Source organism: Chiloscyllium plagiosum, chromosome 41 (genome assembly GCF_004010195.1).
Source record: "Chiloscyllium plagiosum isolate BGI_BamShark_2017 chromosome 41, ASM401019v2, whole genome shotgun sequence".
In the NCBI taxonomy this organism is placed as follows: domain Eukaryota; kingdom Metazoa; phylum Chordata; class Chondrichthyes; order Orectolobiformes; family Hemiscylliidae; genus Chiloscyllium; species Chiloscyllium plagiosum.
This window is the reverse complement of record NC_057750.1, coordinates 11,960,952-11,979,336: the sequence shown is the minus strand read 5'-3', so window position 1 is coordinate 11,979,336 and position 18,385 is coordinate 11,960,952. Positions and strand designations below refer to the sequence as shown.

Sequence of the window (18,385 nt, the reverse complement as noted above, 5' to 3'; positions counted from 1 at the left end):
GATCAGAGTGGTGCTGGAAAAGCACAGCAGGTCAGGCAGCATCTGAGGAGCAGGAAAATCGACGTTTCGGGCAAAAGCCCTTTATCAGGAATAGAGGCAGGAACCTCCAGGGTGGAGAGATAAATGGGGGGAGAGGGGTGTGGAGCTGGGGAGAAGGTAGCAAAGGTTGATAGAGGTCCATTCCCTACAATTAGACAAATAACCCAGACAGTTACTAGACCATTGATACTAAAGGGTTGAGGAGTACAGGAATTTGGAGGGGGTGGGGGGAGGGAGGTTCACTAGGACCAAGGAGTAGGACTTCCCAAGTTGGAAGTTCCTTCAGTCCGAACCCAACGTAAGATCCACCCAGATACCTCTAATCAGATCAAGCACACCCATCTCTTTCTGATGGAAGTGAGATCAACTTGTGGCGTTCAGATGATAATTAAAGGTCCAGGTCTAAAGAGTGTTTTCCAGCAGTGGGAAAGGGTACTTGGATCCTCCTTCCTTGTACATACCTACGGTTATCAGTGGAGAAGGAGGAGGTGTGTGGGTGCTCCACTCACCTCCAACATCTACAGCTCCTGAACCCGCAGCCTTCAGATCTTCATTTGTGCATAACATAGTCCCCTTGTCCTTACTCATGTTTATGATCCCAGATGGGGTTCAAACCCAATGGCTACCTTTCTAGGTGAGCCTCTGAAGTGCTTCCCTGGAGCCAGCTTCTTTGGGAAATAAACCACCTCAGCATGTTTGTATGCCCAGTAGAGCAGAGGAATCAGCTACCTCCAGTCTCTCCATAGTCCAACAGCAGAATGACAATCATTGTCTTGACTCAGGGAGGAAGAAAGGCCACTTGAGTGGGGTACAGAGGATCATCATGAGTAAAAGTGCAAAAAAATTGGGGTGAGATAGGAAAGAAATTAAATGAATCCTTTATACATAACTATTGCCAGGCTAAAAGAACAACTGCAAACCCTGTCAAATTCTAAGCTAAACAGCTTACATCTCCCATCTACCAGACCACCCAGGAAGATTGAAGATTGACACAGCAGAAAATGTGCAAAATTTGGATATTGAGAAATTACTCTCAATGTAGCAGGACAAAACCTGTCTCCATAAGACCATAAGCTATTGGAGCAGAAATGGCCATTTGGCCAATCAGGTCTGTTCTGCCATAGCTTGTATGTTTCTCAACCCCATTCTCTTGCATTCTCCCTGCAACATTCGATCCCTTTACCAATCAAGAATTTGTCTATCTCTGTCTTAAATGCACTCAACGATTTGGTCGCCACAACCTTCTGCGGCAATGAGTTCCACAGACCCACCACTCCCAAGCTGAAAAGGTTCCCCTTCAGTTCTAAAGGTTCATCCCTTCATTCTAAGGCTGGACCTTAGGGTCCTATTATCTCCTACTAGTGGAAACATCTTCTCTATGTCCACTCCATCCGGCCTTTGAGCATTCTGCAAGTTTCAGTGAGGACCTCCCTCATCCTCCTAAACTCCATCAAGTAGAGACCCAGAGTCCTCAACCACAGCTCATATGACAAGCCCTTCATTCCCAGGATAATTCTTATCATCTTCTCCTCTGGATTCCTTTCAAGGCCAACACCTCATTCCTTAGGCAAGGGGCCCAAAACAATATTCTAAATGTGATCTTACCACTGTCTAATACAGCCTCAGCCCCTGCTATTAATTTCTCGCTCTCTCGAAATGAATGCTAATGTATTTACCTTCCTAACCATCAACTAACTAGGACTCACAAGTCCCTTTGTTTTTCAGATTTCCAAAGCCTTTTCTCATCTGGAATTAGTCTATGCCTTTGTTCCTATTGCCGATGTACATAATCTCATACTTTCCTACATTGTATTCCATCTGCTCCTTATTTGCCCACTTTCATAGTGTGCCCTGCCTTATCAACTTGCCTGAGATGTGTTGATCTGTTAGTAACATCAGCCTCAGTTCTTTTGTCCACATTGTTAATGTATAACGTGAATAGTTAGGATCCAAAAACTGACTCCTCCGGAACTCCACTAGTCACTAGCTGCCATCCTGAAAAAGACCCCTTTACCCCCACTCTCTGCCTTCTGCCAGACAGCCAATCCTCTATCCATGACCAGTACCTTGCCCCTAATACCATGGACTCTTATTTTATTTCGCAGTCTCCTGTGTAGGACCTTGTCAGAGACCTTCTGGAAATCCAAATGGATCATGTCCATTGATCTCCCCAGTCTGACTTGCTCATTACCTCCTCAAAAACATGTAACAGGTTGGTCAGGCATGATCTCTCCTTGCCAAAGCCAGGCTGACTCTGCCCTGTTTACCATGCACTTCCAAGTACTCTGCAATCTCATCCTTAATAATATAATCTTACCAGGTCAGGCTTCAAATGAAGATTGCTCCATCTTGGCAGTGCTTGTAAACTTGACAAAGTTAATCTTGTATTCAGAGCCCATACTCAGAGTTTTCTATGCCTCATTTGGAAATTCCACCATGGACTAAAGGTGACAGTGAACCTGACACCCCAGGAACATTCCAGACTCAAGTAGCTCCGCACTGCCTTCACTCCTCACAACTGGTACAGCACTAAGGTGCGTAGGGCCCAGTGTCACTTTTAGCCCATGATGGAGTTTAATGGGGAGGAAATGGCTTAGTAGTATTATTGCTGGACTGTTAATCCAGAGAGCCCGGTCATGCTCTGGGGACCTGGGTTCAAATCCTGCCATGGCAAATGGTGGAATTTGAATTCCACAAAAAAAAATCTGGAATTAAGACTTTAACAATGATAATGAATCCATTGTCAATTGTTGGAAAAACCCCAAGTTCATTAATGTCCTTCAGGGAAGGAAACTGCCATCTTTACCTGGTCTGGCCTACATGTGACTCCAGACCCACAGCAATGTATTTAACTCTTAACTGCCCTCTGGGCAATCAGGGATGGGCAATAAATACTGAACTAGACAGTGGTATCCTCATCCCATGAATGAACTTTTTAAAAAAAGGAGGCTATAGTTGCCATCTTCCATAGGTCAGTTTGGTTGGTTGAATGGCTGGTTCATTCGTAATGCTGAATGACACCTTTATGATCGTGTAATAGGCAAGAAGGCCCTGCCTTATCAACCTGCCTGAGATTGTTGATCTGAAAGAGCAACCTTTCATCCCAGGGACTATGGTAACATTTACTTCCCTTAAAGGTGGGGATACAGAGGTTTAGGGAGGTAAAAGTGGAGCATGTAAGACATATTTGATTGTGCTTGCTAGCAATAAAACTGTGGGAAGTGAACTTACCCACAAATAGTGGTTGTGTTGTTGCAAGAGCCCAGAGACAGAATGTTCTTGTTCAGGTGAAGGGTAAGGCTGGTAGGTGTAAGGAATGCTCGATGACTAGAGAAATTGAGGTTTTGGTCAACAGTAAGGAGAAAACACTTGTCAGGTGTTGACATGAGAGCTTGAGAATCCCTAGAAGAATATAAAGGCAGTAGAAGTATACTTTAGAAGGAACTCAGGAGGACAAAAAGGGGGCAAGAGATAGCTGTGACAAATAGGGTAAAGGAAAATCCAAAGGGATTCAACAAATACATTCAGGACAAAAGTGTAATAGGGCCCCTTAAAGATCAGCAAGACCATCCATATGTAGAAGTGCAGAAGATAGGGAGATACTAAACAAGTATTTTGCATCAGTGTTTACTGTGGATAAGGACATGGAAGATAGAGAATGTGGGGAAATGAATAGTAACATCTTGAGAAATCTTTATATTACAGAGGAGGAAGTGCTGGATGTGTTAAAATGCATAAAGGTGGATAAATCCCTGGGACATGATCAGGTGTAGCCTGGAACACCGTGGGAAACTAGGGAAGTGATTGCTGAGCCCAATGTTGAGATATTTGTACCATGGATAGCTACAGGTGAGGTGCTAGAAGACTGGAGGTTGGCTAATGTGGTGCCACTACTTAAGAAAGTTGGTAAGGAAACACCAGGGAACTATAGACCAGTAAGCCTGACATTGGTGATGGGCAAGTTGTTGGAGGGAATCCTGAGGGACAGGATTTACATGTATTTAGAAAGGCAAGGGCTGATTAGGGATAGTAAACATGGCTTTGTGCTTGGGAAATCGTGTCTCACTAACTTGATTGAGTTTTTTGAAGAAGTAACAAAGAGGATTGATGAGGGTAGAGCAGTGGATGTGAGCTGTATGAACTTCAGTAAGGTATTCGACAAAGTTACTCATAGTAGACTAGTTAGCATGTTTTGATCACATGGAATACAGGGAAAACTAGCCATTTGGAGACAGAACTGGAAGGTAGAAGACAGAGGATGATGGTGGAGGGTTGTCTTTCAGACTGGAGGCTTGTGACCAGTGGAGTGCCACAAGGATCGGTGCTGGGTCCACTACTTTTCGTCATTTATATAAATAATTTGGATGTGAACATAGGAGTTATGGTTAGCAAGTTTGCAGATGACACCAAAATTGGAGGTTTAGTGGACAGTGAAGAAGGTTACCTCAGAGTACAAAGGGATCTTGATCAGATGGGCCAATGGGCTGAGGAGTGGCAGATGGAGTTGAATTTAGATAAATGTGCGATGCTGCATTTTAGAAAGGCAAATCAGGGCAGGACCTGTACACATAATAGTAAGGTCCTGGAGTGTTACTGAACAAAGAGATTTTGGAGTGCACGTTTATAGTTCATTGAAAGTGGAGTCAAAGGTAGACAGGATAGTGAAGAAAGCATTTGGTATATTTGCCTTTATTGGTCAGAGTATTGAGTATAGGAGTTGAGAGGTCATGTTGCAGCTACGCAGAACACTGATTAGGCCACTTTTGGAATATTGCATTCAATCCTGATCTCCCTGCTGTAGGAAGAATGTTGTTGAATTTGAAACGGTTCAGAAAAGATTTACAAGAATATTGCCAGGGTTGGAGGTTTTGAGCTATAGGGAGAGGCTGAATAGTCTGGGGCAGTTTACTCTGAAGCATCGGAGGTTGAGGAGTGACCTTCTAGAGGTTTATAAAGCCATGAGGGTGAATAGCCAAGATCTTTTCCCTGTGGTGGGGGAGTCCAAGACCAGAAAGTTTAGGTTTGAGGTGAGAAGGGAAGACTTAAAAGGTGAGACTTAAAAGGTGAGACTTAAAAGACTTGAGGTGAGAAGGGAAGACACCGTGGGCGGCACGGTGGCACGGTGGTTAGCACTGTTACCTCACAGCGCCAGAGACCCGGGTTCAATTCCCGCCTCAGGCGACTGACTGTGTGGAGTTTGCACGTTCTCCCCGTGCCTGCGTGGGTTTCCTCTGGGTACTCCGGTTTCCTCCCACAATCCAAAGAAAATGTGCAGGTTAGGCAAATTGGCCATGCTAAATTGCCCGTAGTGTTAGGTGAAGGGGTAAATGTAGGGGAATGGGTCTGGGCGGGTTGCGCTTCGGAGGGTCGGTTGGACTGGTTGGCCCAAAGGCCTGTTTCCACACTGTACGACATCGAATCTTAAAAGGGACCTGAGGGACATGTAGAGGGTCATGCGCATATGGAATAAGCTACAGAGGAAGTGGTGGAGGCTGGTACAATTACAACATTTAAAAGGTATCCGGATGGGTATATGAATAGGAAGGATTTAAAGGAATATGGGCAAATGCTGGCAAATAGGACTAGATTAATTTTGGGTATCTGGTTAGCATCGACAAGTTGGACTGAAGGATCTATTTCCAAGTTGTACATCTCTATGACCATATGACTCTATCACTAGTAAACTAGAGCACCTGATGGTTGACCCGAGTCTGGGACTAATATTTTCAGAACTTTTCGTCCTTTCTGAATTGGCTGAATCATTTTTAGGTCAGGAGTGCAAATCTCTAATTGGGCAGGTTTACCTGAAACACTTATCCAAATCCATGAATCAGACTTCTGTCTCTGGGTACCTCAGTCAATGAGGGAGGCATTCAGTGCTATTTTTTCCATGATTGCAGCAGATATGACATGGCCATCAATGGTGGACCACAGGCCGGCAAAAGGAGAGGTGGCATCATTGGTACTTCGAAGGAGATTGATCAATCCTGATTGTGGAGCTTGTTGGAGTTTGTCTGCAACTGGTTTTAAGTAGTTCAATGGGAAAAGCAGTTATTCTCAGTGTCTCTTGTTATATACATTAATGGTTCTGAAGGGGTTACTATTTATGTTAATTGGCTCCACCAATTCTACTGATTTGACACACTGTGAGTTAAGGTGAGGAATTCTACTCTAGTTTTCAGAAAGAGTAGATTCTTCACGGGATGTGGGCTGCACTGACTGGGCCAGCACTTTTTGTCTGCCTCTATTGCCTTGAGAAGGAAGTGGTGAGCTGTCCTCTTGAACTGTTGCAGTCTGTATGGTTCAGAGGCCCCTACAGTGCCTAAAGAGGGAGTTCTAGGATTTTCACCCAGTGATAGTGGAGGAATGATGAAATAGTTCCACGTTAAGTTAGTGTGTGGTTTGGAGTGGGACATGCAGGTGGTGGTGGTAAACAGCATTCCCTCTAAATTTCTCATTGGCCATGTGGGCCTCCAAGTGGGCCAGCAATGTTCAGAATTGGAAGTCAATGCTGTGTTTGGCAGGATGTTGCTGATCGCTGTATGCAGAACATTGGAGGGCTGCACATGCGCAGCTGCGCAACTTGGAGGGAACATGTGTGGTGTATCAATGTAAGCTTCCTAAGGTCTTTATAATTACAATGGACCAAGTATAGCTGCTTTAAACTTTTTATCTCAGAATACTCTTAGTGTATACTCGACAACTAACCACTTTCCTACCCAAAAATATACTTTATTCCTAAAATTTGCAAACACATTTCAACTTGAATTTTGCGTACTGTGCAATTACATTTAACTTGTCCCAATATGGGATGATCTCCTAAATAGGATTGTAAAAGATTCAGAAGTTTAAAAGTCCATTCCGTGTCAGGTAAACAGCCCTCGGGTGGAGACAATGCAAATGTGAAACTATGAAAGTGCAAAAAATGTAACATTTTCCTCTGTGCACCATGCTGCATTACAATTTACCTCAATACATTTTTGTTAGTTTTGCAATGTACAATCTTTGTAAGACACAGAGTCCAAGGGGGTTCTATCATTTCCAACCCTTCAGTATAGTGTGGCTGAGAAACCTTTGATATTTCCCCCTTATGCCTCTGAGTGGCTGGCCCAAGCTTAGTGTGTTCCTCAACATGTAATCTTGGACTTTGGAAGGGTGCCAGTCTGGAAGACTTGGTCGAGGACACTCTTTGCATCGGAAGACCAACACATTTTGAGCAGATCAAAGAATGTTTTTCACCGACTCAACAGCCCTCCAGCCACAGTTGATGGTTGATACAGTGTATATCCCTGAGAGTAAATTTCAACTTGTCTCCTCGGTAGGTCCAAGACAAGGGAGGACGGGGGGCAATGAACTACCTCAAACAACCCTTACATGGTACCACATCCCATTAGAGGTGCCAAATACCTCAAGGTATAGGATGTGCCATTTGAGAAAATCCCACAACTCCGTTCTGTGTGTGCAATGCTAATCTTCAGAATTATGTTGTAGACACAAAACAAATGCACGATGATAAAATGTATTAGATATTGCTATATGGCAGTTGGTGATTGGCCATTACACATTGCAAACTTGAAGCATATTGACCACTTGCAAAGTCATGCAAGTGTCACTGGCATACGGACAGGATGAGGTAACTTGCAAGGCTGTGAGAATGTCACAGATTTTCTTATCTATTTTTATCTATTCTTATCTATAAGTATTCTTATCTATACAGATCCACACACAAGCATTCTCAAAGTACTGCTAATTTTCAAAGTTAAAAATTACATAACACCAGGTTATAGACCAACAGGTTTAGTTGGAAGCACTAGCCTTTGGAACGCTGCTCCTTCATCAGGTACTTGTGCCTGATCGGGTGCAAACCACCTGATGAAGGAGCGGTGCTCCAAAAGCTAATGTTTCCAATTAAACCTGTTGGACTATAACCTGATGTTGTGCAATTTTTAACTTTGTACACATCAGTCCAACACCGGCATCTCCAAATCATGGCTAATATTCAAACTTGTACCAAATGCTAAGATTGATGACATTTTCCTCATCTTTTATTGACTGTAGGGTGTGTTATGTAGTGGTCATGTTATGATTAGTAATTCAGAGGTGTTCAACAGTACTTTGAGAATTGAAATTTGACGAGAAAAGAATATATGAGATCTTTGATTGGAGTTGTTAACCTGGGCCAATCAGGGAGTCCTGGGTGGCAGTTTTAATTAGGAGATTCAGAAGGTCTCCTCAGCATAGGGACTGCCTCTGAGCTGGCTGGTCAGAGCCCATGTACTGTGCACATATAAGTGAAGGGTGACTCGGTGATGGGATGCCAGCCTCTGTGCAGTTATTTCACCAAGTAAGCACTTAATTGCATCCCACTACAATCTTTTCAAGGCAACTGCAATTGACCAACTAATTCCAGCAAGTGCCCATAGAGCACAAAGGAATAAATCAAACTCCTCAGGCATCATGCATTGCATTTAAATTGATTTAGTGTCTCTGTGATTTAGCAATATAGACCAGAAATCCACATTTGTGTCCTGGGCCTATTTCCTGTATCCTTTCCTGAAACCCTTGGGTCCTCATCAAAGGAGTATTGGAGCAGGAGGAAACTCTTCAATCCCTCAAGCCTGTTCTGCTTCTCAGTTAAGGTCATGACTGACTTGCATCTTCACTCTGTTTAGATGCCTCGGTTCTGTGACTCTGGATGCCTGTACATCACAAAAATGTATCCAGCTCAGTGTTAACATGTTCAATCATCACTACTTCCCCTTCCCCTTAATAGCCTCCACATCTTTTCAGGAGGAAGAATTCCAAATCCCTGCTACCCGTGTGTGAAGAAATGTTGAATTGCCTAACTCGAATTTGAGAATCCAGCTTTTTTTTTGGATTGCTGCCTACAGACGAAATCGTTTCACACACTATTCTTTCATCCTAAAATCCTTTAATCATTTTAAGTGCCTCAATTGGTTTGCCCCTTGATCTTCTATTCTCAAGGAAACTCAAGAGCGTGGTCTGCAGATGTTGGGCAGTTTGCAGTTCATTCCAGCTTATCCTCCTTTTAATGCGCACTCTGACAACAGCTAGCTGCCCGCGTTGTGGCTGCTGGAGATCTCTGTACTCAACTTGAGACCCACTAGAAGTATTTGGATATCAAGTGAAGACAGGAGGAGAGAGATCTCAAATAGCTTCACCTTAATATCCTGAGGCCCAGATATTGCAACTCTGCTGAGATCAATAAGGTTTTCAGGACATAAGATATGAGAGTTAAAGTAGGTCATTCAGCCCCTCAAGAACCTGCCCTACCATTCAGTAACATCATGGCCAATCTATTACCTGACTCAAGTTTCCTGTCCAATCCCCAAATCTTTTTACTTGGTTGGACTCCAAATTTGAGTTGTGAATATATTCCACCGGGTTTATTGTCCAAAGGGATTTTGATGTATATCAAACTTCAGATGATCAGATCACCATATTGACCTGACATGACATGATATACCTGCATAGGATGGGGTAAGCCTTGTAGAAGTCTTCCAGTTGTGTACAGGGTTTGAAGGGCAGGACTGAAGGTGAGCAAATTTCCACTGTGTACCATGAGGTTCAAGCACACAGACTATGCAAAGGTTATAAACCAGGGATCCTTCAATCCAATGGCTTCAATCATTAATTGGGGGGCAAGGAAAACTGAGAAAGAAACTATTCACAATTGGTATCCATAGCCAACACTTGAGATCTACCCAGAGACCGGAGCCCTTCTATAGTGCAACTGATGAAAATCACGAGCCCCAGAATTTCTGGGAATTTGTGTCTCTCTCCCCTTCCCTCCCCCTCTCTGCCCCACTGCCATCCCCTCCACTTCAATCACATCAACACACAAGTCTGGCTTCTAGTCCCCAGGGATCCTGACAGGGTCTGCCCGGTGTACTTCAAGGAGCATTGCTTGCTGGCACATACCCAATGCCCCATTGAGCAGGGCTCAACATCCTGCCTAAATTGATAGTCAGGACATCTAAGACCCACTTACCTCCCTCTGCTACACAGTATACTGTGGCAGCAACTCTGTCAAAGAAATGCTTTAGAAATAGCAACTAATAAGTACACAGCATCCAGTGTACTAAAATATTTTAACATATTTTCCTTTGCTTCAATGGGGAGGGAATGGCCAAGTATATTACCAATCACTGGACTGTTAATCCAGAGACCAGGTAATGTACCTGTGTTTATGTTTTTGCTGTTGTTTACCTATTATTTACTTATCTATGCGACTTAACTCTGTGATCTGCCTGTATTGCTTGCAAGCTTTTCACTATGTCTCGGTACACATGACAATAAATTCAATTCAATTCTGAGGACTTGGGTTTGAGTCCTGCCATGGTAAATGGTAGAATTTGGAATTCTATAAGAATCTGGAATTAAGAGTCTAACCGATGGCTATGAATCCATTGTTGATTGTTGGGAAAACCCATCTGGTTCACTAGTGTCCTTTAGGATAGAAAACTGCCATTCTTATCTAGTCTGGCCCATGTGTGATTCCAGACCCACAGCGATGTGGTTGATTCTTAACTGCCCTCTGGGTAATTAGAGGTGGGTAATTAAATATAGGCAATAAATGCTGGCCTCGCGGGCAAAACACTCGGCCTGTGAATGAATTTTAACAAAAAGGTGGTCTCTATACCAGACACCTTGATGGGGCAAGGCTATAGCTTTTAATGTTTAGGATTGTTTTCCTCGCTTATGACATAACCACAGATTTTCTCAGACCGAGTCTGAAACCACATGCTCAGTCAATTGCATTGCCACAGGATCCTGATGAAAATATCTCACCCGATGAAGCAGAGCATCAGTTCACCATGGCAAAGGTCAATTTGCTGCAAGTGACGAGCATTCATTCCAGAGATGTGGATGTTACTGATCAGGCTGGCGTTTATTGTTCAGCTTCAATGCTCTTGAGAAGAGCCATCTTCTTGAGCTGCTGCAGTCCATGTGCCACAGAGAGCACTACAGTGTTGTTAGGAAGGGGTTCTGGGGTTTTGGTTCAGTGACAGTGAAGGAACGGCAATATAGTTCCAAGTTCAGGATAGGGTGTGGCTTGGATGGGGAGCATGCAGGTGTTGCGATCCCATGCACTTGCTACCCTTGTTCATCTAATGGGTTCGGTTTGTCAAAGCAGCCTCGGTGAGTGGTTGCAGTGCAGGCTGGTTTATCCTTGGTGCTGTCAAGCTTCTGTAGGAAGGACTTCCAGAGGACAGGAAGTGGGCTTGAGATTTACCAATATTGTGCTCAGTCAGACGAGGGTGGGGGAGGGTCGTAGCACAGCTGTTGCCCTCAAGCAAGTACATATGCTCACAAAGGATTTTTCTTTATTTGCAAATAGCCACAGTTAATTGGATTGCACATCTCATCTCATGGAAATTAATTCCCATTTCCTGGTTGTTACAGTTGGCCAAGAAATATGGTTCCGTGTTCACTGTCTGGCTTGGACCACGTCCTGCAGTGGTGTTGTGTGGCTATGAAACCGTGAAGGAGGCATTAGTCAATCGAGCAGATGATTTCGGAGCCAGAGGGACAGTCCCATCAATCAGGAAGATCACAAATGGATATGGTAAGAACAAAGGGACAAGTTAAGCCCCAAGTTTTTCCTCATACCTGTAGATTTCTGTGGATGCTACATCTTGTGTTCTGCCTCTGTTTCCATGAGGATTGTGCCTTTAATTCGTCTTCCATCGACCAGATGCCTTGTAATTCAGTAGTGTCACCCTTTCTGATGTATTTCCAGTTCCACTTAATATGCTGTGGGAGTGAAATTAATCTTTGCCTGAAACAGGTTCATGGCAACATTGAGCAAACAGAAATTTGGGCATGGCTTAGAACATTCCAATCACACTGCAGTAACCCAACATCAGTCCCTCCCAACATCATTACAAACAAAAATTCCAACTTCCTCTCTTTATCATTTTCAGTTTCTTGTTTGATCATGTCTCTTTTCCTTTTCCATTCAAATTGCCCCTCCCACACACACCTTTTTTTTTGTCATTTCCCAATAAAACCTTATAGTTCAGCCTTCCCATGTTGCTTTGATGAGTACTCAGTGACCTGGAGACAGCAGGTTGAAAAATTGATGAATGTGTGAGCACAGGCATTATCCATTATGAAAGTGGCTGAGCAGTGAAAATAGAATCTATAGCCAGGAGCATATTCTTGCATCATTAGTTTCCCAATGATAAAAGTATTCGCGCTGAGCCGTAGCAGTAGAATGTGCAGATTCAGAGTTTTACCACCACACCCATATCCCTTCCCCACCCTTAAGGGCAATATTTAGTGGAAACTGCTTGCATATAGGAAAAGAATAGAGTGTTATACTGATTGGGTGAGCTTACGTTAAATGAAAGGGAACCTGAGGTGAACCACCATAAGAACTCTAACGCATGTGAGTTGGGTGTATGGTGTGGTTCTGTGCTGCAAATTTGATATAACCCAATCTTTACCACGCACACATACTGACACACAACTCCCACCAATTTCCATAATGGCCACCAGCACATTGAGTTTGAACCCAGCAGTCACAAATGAAAGGTCAGAGGCTAACCCAAGCCTCCTTGACCTTTAACATACTCTGACGTGAGGCTTGAGAGTGAACAAGCCAGTGTGGAAGTGCACACTGTAGGGAAAGGTAATACATGTTGATTCTTGCACTTGGACCCTGCCAGATCAGTGAGGGACCTCTTAAAGTCTAGAAAACCAAACCAAAAGCTTGGCCTGCTGAAGGGGTAGGAGAGAATGGAATGCACCCCCTCGATGTTTCACAGACCCCTTTCCCCTCCTTTTACCTATCTAAATCAAACCACACTCTCTGTCTGTCTGCACTTCCAGGTATTGCCAGCAGCAATGGGCACCGCTCACTGCAGCTACGGAACTTTGCTGTCAAGACGCTGAGAAATTTCGGGAGAGGGTCCAAGACGCTGGAGAGTTTCATCCAGCAAGAGGCAGAGTGCCTGGTGGAGGTCTTCCGAAGAACTGAAGGTTAGTGGCTCCCTTCCAGACTGGAACACTGAACACCAAATACAGATGGCATTCAGACCACAACCTGTGCACCAAGGTCAGCAGTGTAGCTGAGGTAAAGTCAAAGGGAACAGTCAGACTAGTGGTAGACTGTTTCAGTACATCCCTGGCCATCCTATTCCAGACTCCGCACTGCCTCTTTTCTGCCCACCATCCTGTTCCCTGCTTACAGTTCTCCCTGAGTGAGGGAACAGGACAGCGAGTGAGAGTGGAGGCATTGAGGGGTAGGGAGTGGGCCAGGGAAGCACTGAGAATGGCGTAGACACATAGTTATGCACATGCACCAATGGCAGAATGGGCGCTGACTTCCAGTTCCTGCACATGTTGATGAAATCACAGTTAAAAATCACACAACACCAGGTTATAGTCAAGTGAAGGAGCAACGCTGCAAAAGCTGGTGATGTCAGAGGTAGTTTCTTTACTCAGAGTAGTAAGGGTATGGAATGCTTTGCCTGCAACTGTGGTAGGTTCACCAACTTTAAGTACATTCAAGTCATCATTGGACCAGCATATGGAGGTACATGGAATAGTGTAGGTTAGATGGGCTTCAGATTGGTATGACAGGTCGGCGCAACATTGAGGGCTGAAGGGCCTGTACTGCGCTGTAATGTTCTAATGGACTATAACCTGATGTTGTGTGATTTTTAACTTTGTACACTCCAGTCCAACACCTGCATCTCCAAACGTTGATGAAATCACTGGCCCCAACTTCTTATTCCAGTGCAGGAACAGCACATAGTATTTTGTCCTCATACACTACTCAATGTTCTTTTCCTTTCATTTTCATTTATGGGATATGGGCATTTATTGCCTATCCCTAATTACCCAAAGGGCAGTTAAGCGTCAACAATATTGCTGTGGATCAGGAATCCCATACAGGCTACACCAAGTAAAGATGGCAGATTTGCTTTGCTAAAGAGCACCAGTGAACCAGATTTTTTTTACGACAATGCAAAGTGGTTACTTGTTGCTATTAAGTTAGCTCTTTATCCCAGATTTTTATTGAATTTAAAATTTGAACCCACAACTTCAGAGTTTTAGCTTGGAGTTATGGATTACTAGTCCAAAGACTCTACCAATGCCTTCACCTTGAGTAAATGCAACATCACACATTTGATTTCAAATAGGCATCTGTGTACGCAAAGCAGTTGCCGAACCAAGCTGTGATGCATCTGGATAGGATGCTTTCTATGGTGCATCTATAAAAAATTGGTAAGAGTCTTTGTGGACATGCCAAATTTCCTTAGCCTCCTGAGGAAGTACAAACATTGTTGTGCATTCTTGATCCAACATGGGTGGACCAGAACAGATCATCAACTCCTAGGAACCAGGCACTCTCAACCATCTCCACCTCAGCCCCATTGATGCAGAGAGTGTCCTCCACTCCACTTCCTGAAGTTAATGACCAGCTCCTTTGTTTTGCTGACATTGAGAGAGAGATAGTTGCCTTTACCCCATGCCACTAAGCACTCAGTCTCTTTCCTAGTTTCTGTCTCGTCGCTGTTTGAGATCCAACCTACAACAGTGGTGTCACCAGCAAACTTGTAAATGGAGTTGGGATGGAATTTGGCCACACACTCATGAGTGTATAAAGGGTACGGTAAGGAGCTGAGTATGTAGCCTTGTCGAGCACTGGTGTTGAGGATTATGATGGAAGTGGGTTTTGTCACTTATCCTTACAGATTGCAGTTATGGATCAGGACATCAAGAATCCAACTATAGAGATGGGAGCTGAGACCTAGGTCTTGGAGTTTAGAGATGCGTTTGTTTGGAATTATGGTGTTGAAAGGGGAACTGTAGTCATTAAGTAGGAGCCTGATGTAGGTATCCTTGTTATTCAGATGTTCCAGGCTGAGTGTAGGGCCAGGAGATGGCACCTGCCATGCACCTGTTGTGACAGTAGGTGAACGGCAAAGGATCAAGGTAATCTGGGAGGGTGGAGCCATTACTAACCTCTCGAAGCACTTCATAACAGTGGATGCCAGAGCCACCGGGTGGTAGTCATTGAGGCACTGTGCATGGTTTTTCTTTGGCACCAGAATGATGGTGGTCTTCTTGAGGCAGGTGGGGGCTTCAGATGGTAGTAAGGAGAGGCTAAATATGTCTGTGAATACTCCCACAGCTGGTCCGCACAAGATCTGCATGCACGGCTGGGGACTCCATCCGAGGCCAATTGCTTTTCGTGGGTTTACTCTCAAGATGACTGGTCCAGAGGCTGTGGCAGTGACCGTGGGTACAGGCTGGTGTGATAGATGACAATGTTTCACTAACCTTCTGTTCAAAGCGAGTGGAAAATACATTGAGTACATCAGGTCACGAGGTATTGTTGCTCACAATTCTGTTCAACTTTGCTTTGACTTGAACAGGCTGAGTACTCTGGTTACTGGATGCTTTGCAGCTAGATTCCAGGTTTGATTTGCAGGCTAGCTGAACAGACAGTTCGAATAGCTTCGCATACACAACCTCGTTGATGTTATAAACAGATGAAGAAAACATGGGTGTTGCAGCACGTACGCATTGATTCCACATCCTGTGTTGTTGGTTAACACTTCTGAGGCCTTGTTTAGTTTGGATAGAGGAGGCTATTATAATAGAATTGGAAGTTGATAATGACAATTTGTGCCACAAATTGAGTCTTGATCTTCCCTATTGTCCGGTATGAAACAGTCCAGAAACTTTAGTATTTAGTGTTGACCCATCCTTAAATAAAGACGTGTGAATTCCACTAATAGCCATGAGGTATCTAACCTAAATTTATATTTAATTCGTAGGAGTCTCAACATTGTCTGTAACCCAAATGATAAAGGCCTTCATACGTGTTTGTATCCAAGTTTTAAAGTTGTGACCGAGAGCTCTGAATGTCATATGCCTGTAACTAGGCATGAGGCAGCACAGAGGGAGGCTGTTTATCTCAACATGTCTGTGTCAATTCTTTGAAAGAAACTAATGGATTGGCTTAAGTTTATGGGTGGGAAATATGGTGTGGTCCATAATGGGTAACTGTTACTTATTTTGTGCTATTGGGCCAATCAGCTGTTGACTCCTTTTCAATTAAATTAGATTCCATACAGTGTGGAAACAGGCCCTTCGGCCCAACAAGCCCACACCAACCCTCCAAAGAGCAACCCACCCAGGATCATTCCCTTACATTTACCCCTGACTAATGCACCTAACACTACAGGTAATTTAACATTACCAATCCACCTGACCTGCACATCTTTGGATTGTGGGAGGAAACCGAAGCACCCGGAGGAAACCCATGCAGACATCAGGAGAATGTGCAAACTCCACACAGACAGTTGCCCGAGGTGGGAATTGAACCCGGGTCCCTGACGCTGTGAGGCTACAATGCTAGCCACTGAGCCACCATGCCGCCACTTGCTTTATACTATCGGCCAATCCAATAAGAAGTGTTTAACACGATGTTTCCCCACCCTGTCCCCACACCAAGACAGCTTCGGAAGATTAAGCCTTACCCTCACTGTTTCCCACTTCAGAATGTCACCACCCCCCTCCATCTCCCACCCCCATCCTGCTGATGTTTTGCTTTGCTGTGCTGCTCTAATCAACTCACATTGTCTCACCAGGGTTGGCCTTTGACCCCACATTCCAGCTGACCTGCGCCACCGCAAACATAATGTGTGCCGTTGTCTTTGGGAACCGGTTCGATTACACAGATAAGAATCTGCTCACTCTGTTGGACATGATCACAGAAAACATGAGAGTCATTAGCAGCCCCTGGGGGCAGGTAAGTCAATCACTGCCACTCTTTACTTTCTCCATTTTCCTCACTGCCTGCCTTCACTTGTTTATTGCTCAGTAGTACAGACCATTCTCCTACTGACCAATACTCCTTGACCTTTGAACTCTGAGGGTGACAGCTCATTCCATGAGTGTCCCCACACCCCTGAACTCACCAATATTTCCAGTTCACCTCAGTAGTGTTGGTTCTTAATTCACTGAATAAACTTCACATCAAAGAGCTGAAAGTTTAATGAGAACTCTGAGCTCAGAATAAAGACATCAAAGCTCCCCATTACCTTTCCACTCCCCTAACACTTTTTTAAAAATCTTTACCAGAAGGTGGAATGCGATAATTGTAAATTGTTTCATCGAAGAACAATCTGTACATTTCACAAAACATTGTGACGAAATCTCTACAATCTGTTCTGTCTGGGAGTTCTCTATTTGTTCTGAGAAAATGTTTCCTGAATGATCCATGGGAGTGTTCTTCATATAGGCAAACGTGAGGACTGCAGATGCTGGAGATCAGAGTCTAGATTAGAGTGGTGCTGGAAAAAGCACAGCAGGTCAGGCAGCATCCGAGTGTTCTTCATATGCCAAGCAGACCCATTGAATGATATAGCACAGACCATAATGCTACCCTGGCATTCTGCAACTGCAGTTGACATGATACCATTTCTCCTCCCCTCTCCTTCCTGCCACCATTTGTCCATAGCCCCGCACATTCTTCCTTTTCAGAAAATGATCCAATTCTCAGAGTATTCCCAATCCCAACCACTCAGTGCGGGATAAAGCATCTCCCCCTATCGCTATCGCTCTTTTTACAGATGACCTGGCCTCTACTCTACCCATGTTTTTGCTGATTTTGGCACTTCTATCAAACCCCCTCTCAGCCTTGACTTGTCCAAGGAAAACAATCCTGATTTCCAAGTCTATCAACATCTCTGTAGTTCCTTATCCCTGGAATCACTGTCATGAATCTTCCCTGCACCTTCTGTAATGCCTTTGTGATGTTCTCATTACAGTTCAGTATCTTGGCTGGGGGCTTCTTTACAGAGTCCAAATTTTATTCTACAAAAGATGCGCAGGTCAGGTGAATTGGCCATGCTAAATTGCCCGTAGTGTTAGGTGCATTAGTCAGGGGTAAATGTAGGGGAATGGGTCTGGGTGGGTTGCTCTTCGGAGATTTCGGTGTGGATTTGTTGGGCCGAAGGGACTGTTTCCACACTGTAGGGAATCGAAACTAATCTAATCAAATACACGAGGCTGGAGGTAGCAGTTTGAGTCATGTCGCCCCCATTTCTCAGGAATCCTTCCACACCTATGGCTCAGCTCCCAGCCTCACCTTGCCCCAACACATCTCACTGTTGAATGACTCATTCCCTGAAACCCTATCATGTCATCTGTGATTTCCTAACAAATGATCGCCGAGTAATAAGGTGTGGCGACCATCATCTCTTAATAAAGACACCTGAGTTTGGGAGTCTGGTTAGTATGGAGAAAGTGAGGACTGCAGATGCTGGAGATTAGAGTCGAAAGTGTGGTGCTGGAAAAG

The 18,385-nt window shown here is 44.2% G+C and overlaps 1 protein-coding gene across 2 annotated transcripts in view; it reads left to right on the top strand.

Annotated features, from left to right (window-relative positions):
* The window catches only part of LOC122542870 (cytochrome P450 2C42-like), a 64,974-nt gene that overhangs the window by 30,772 nt on the left and 15,817 nt on the right, over nt 1-18,385 (top strand). For both annotated transcript variants that reach the window (XM_043680980.1, XM_043680979.1), the window contains exons 2-4: nt 11,467-11,629; nt 12,898-13,047; nt 16,674-16,834. In XM_043680980.1, the coding sequence (XP_043536915.1) occupies nt 11,467-11,629; nt 12,898-13,047; nt 16,674-16,834 (474 nt within the window). The remainder of the gene's footprint in view (nt 1-11,466; nt 11,630-12,897; nt 13,048-16,673; nt 16,835-18,385) is intronic.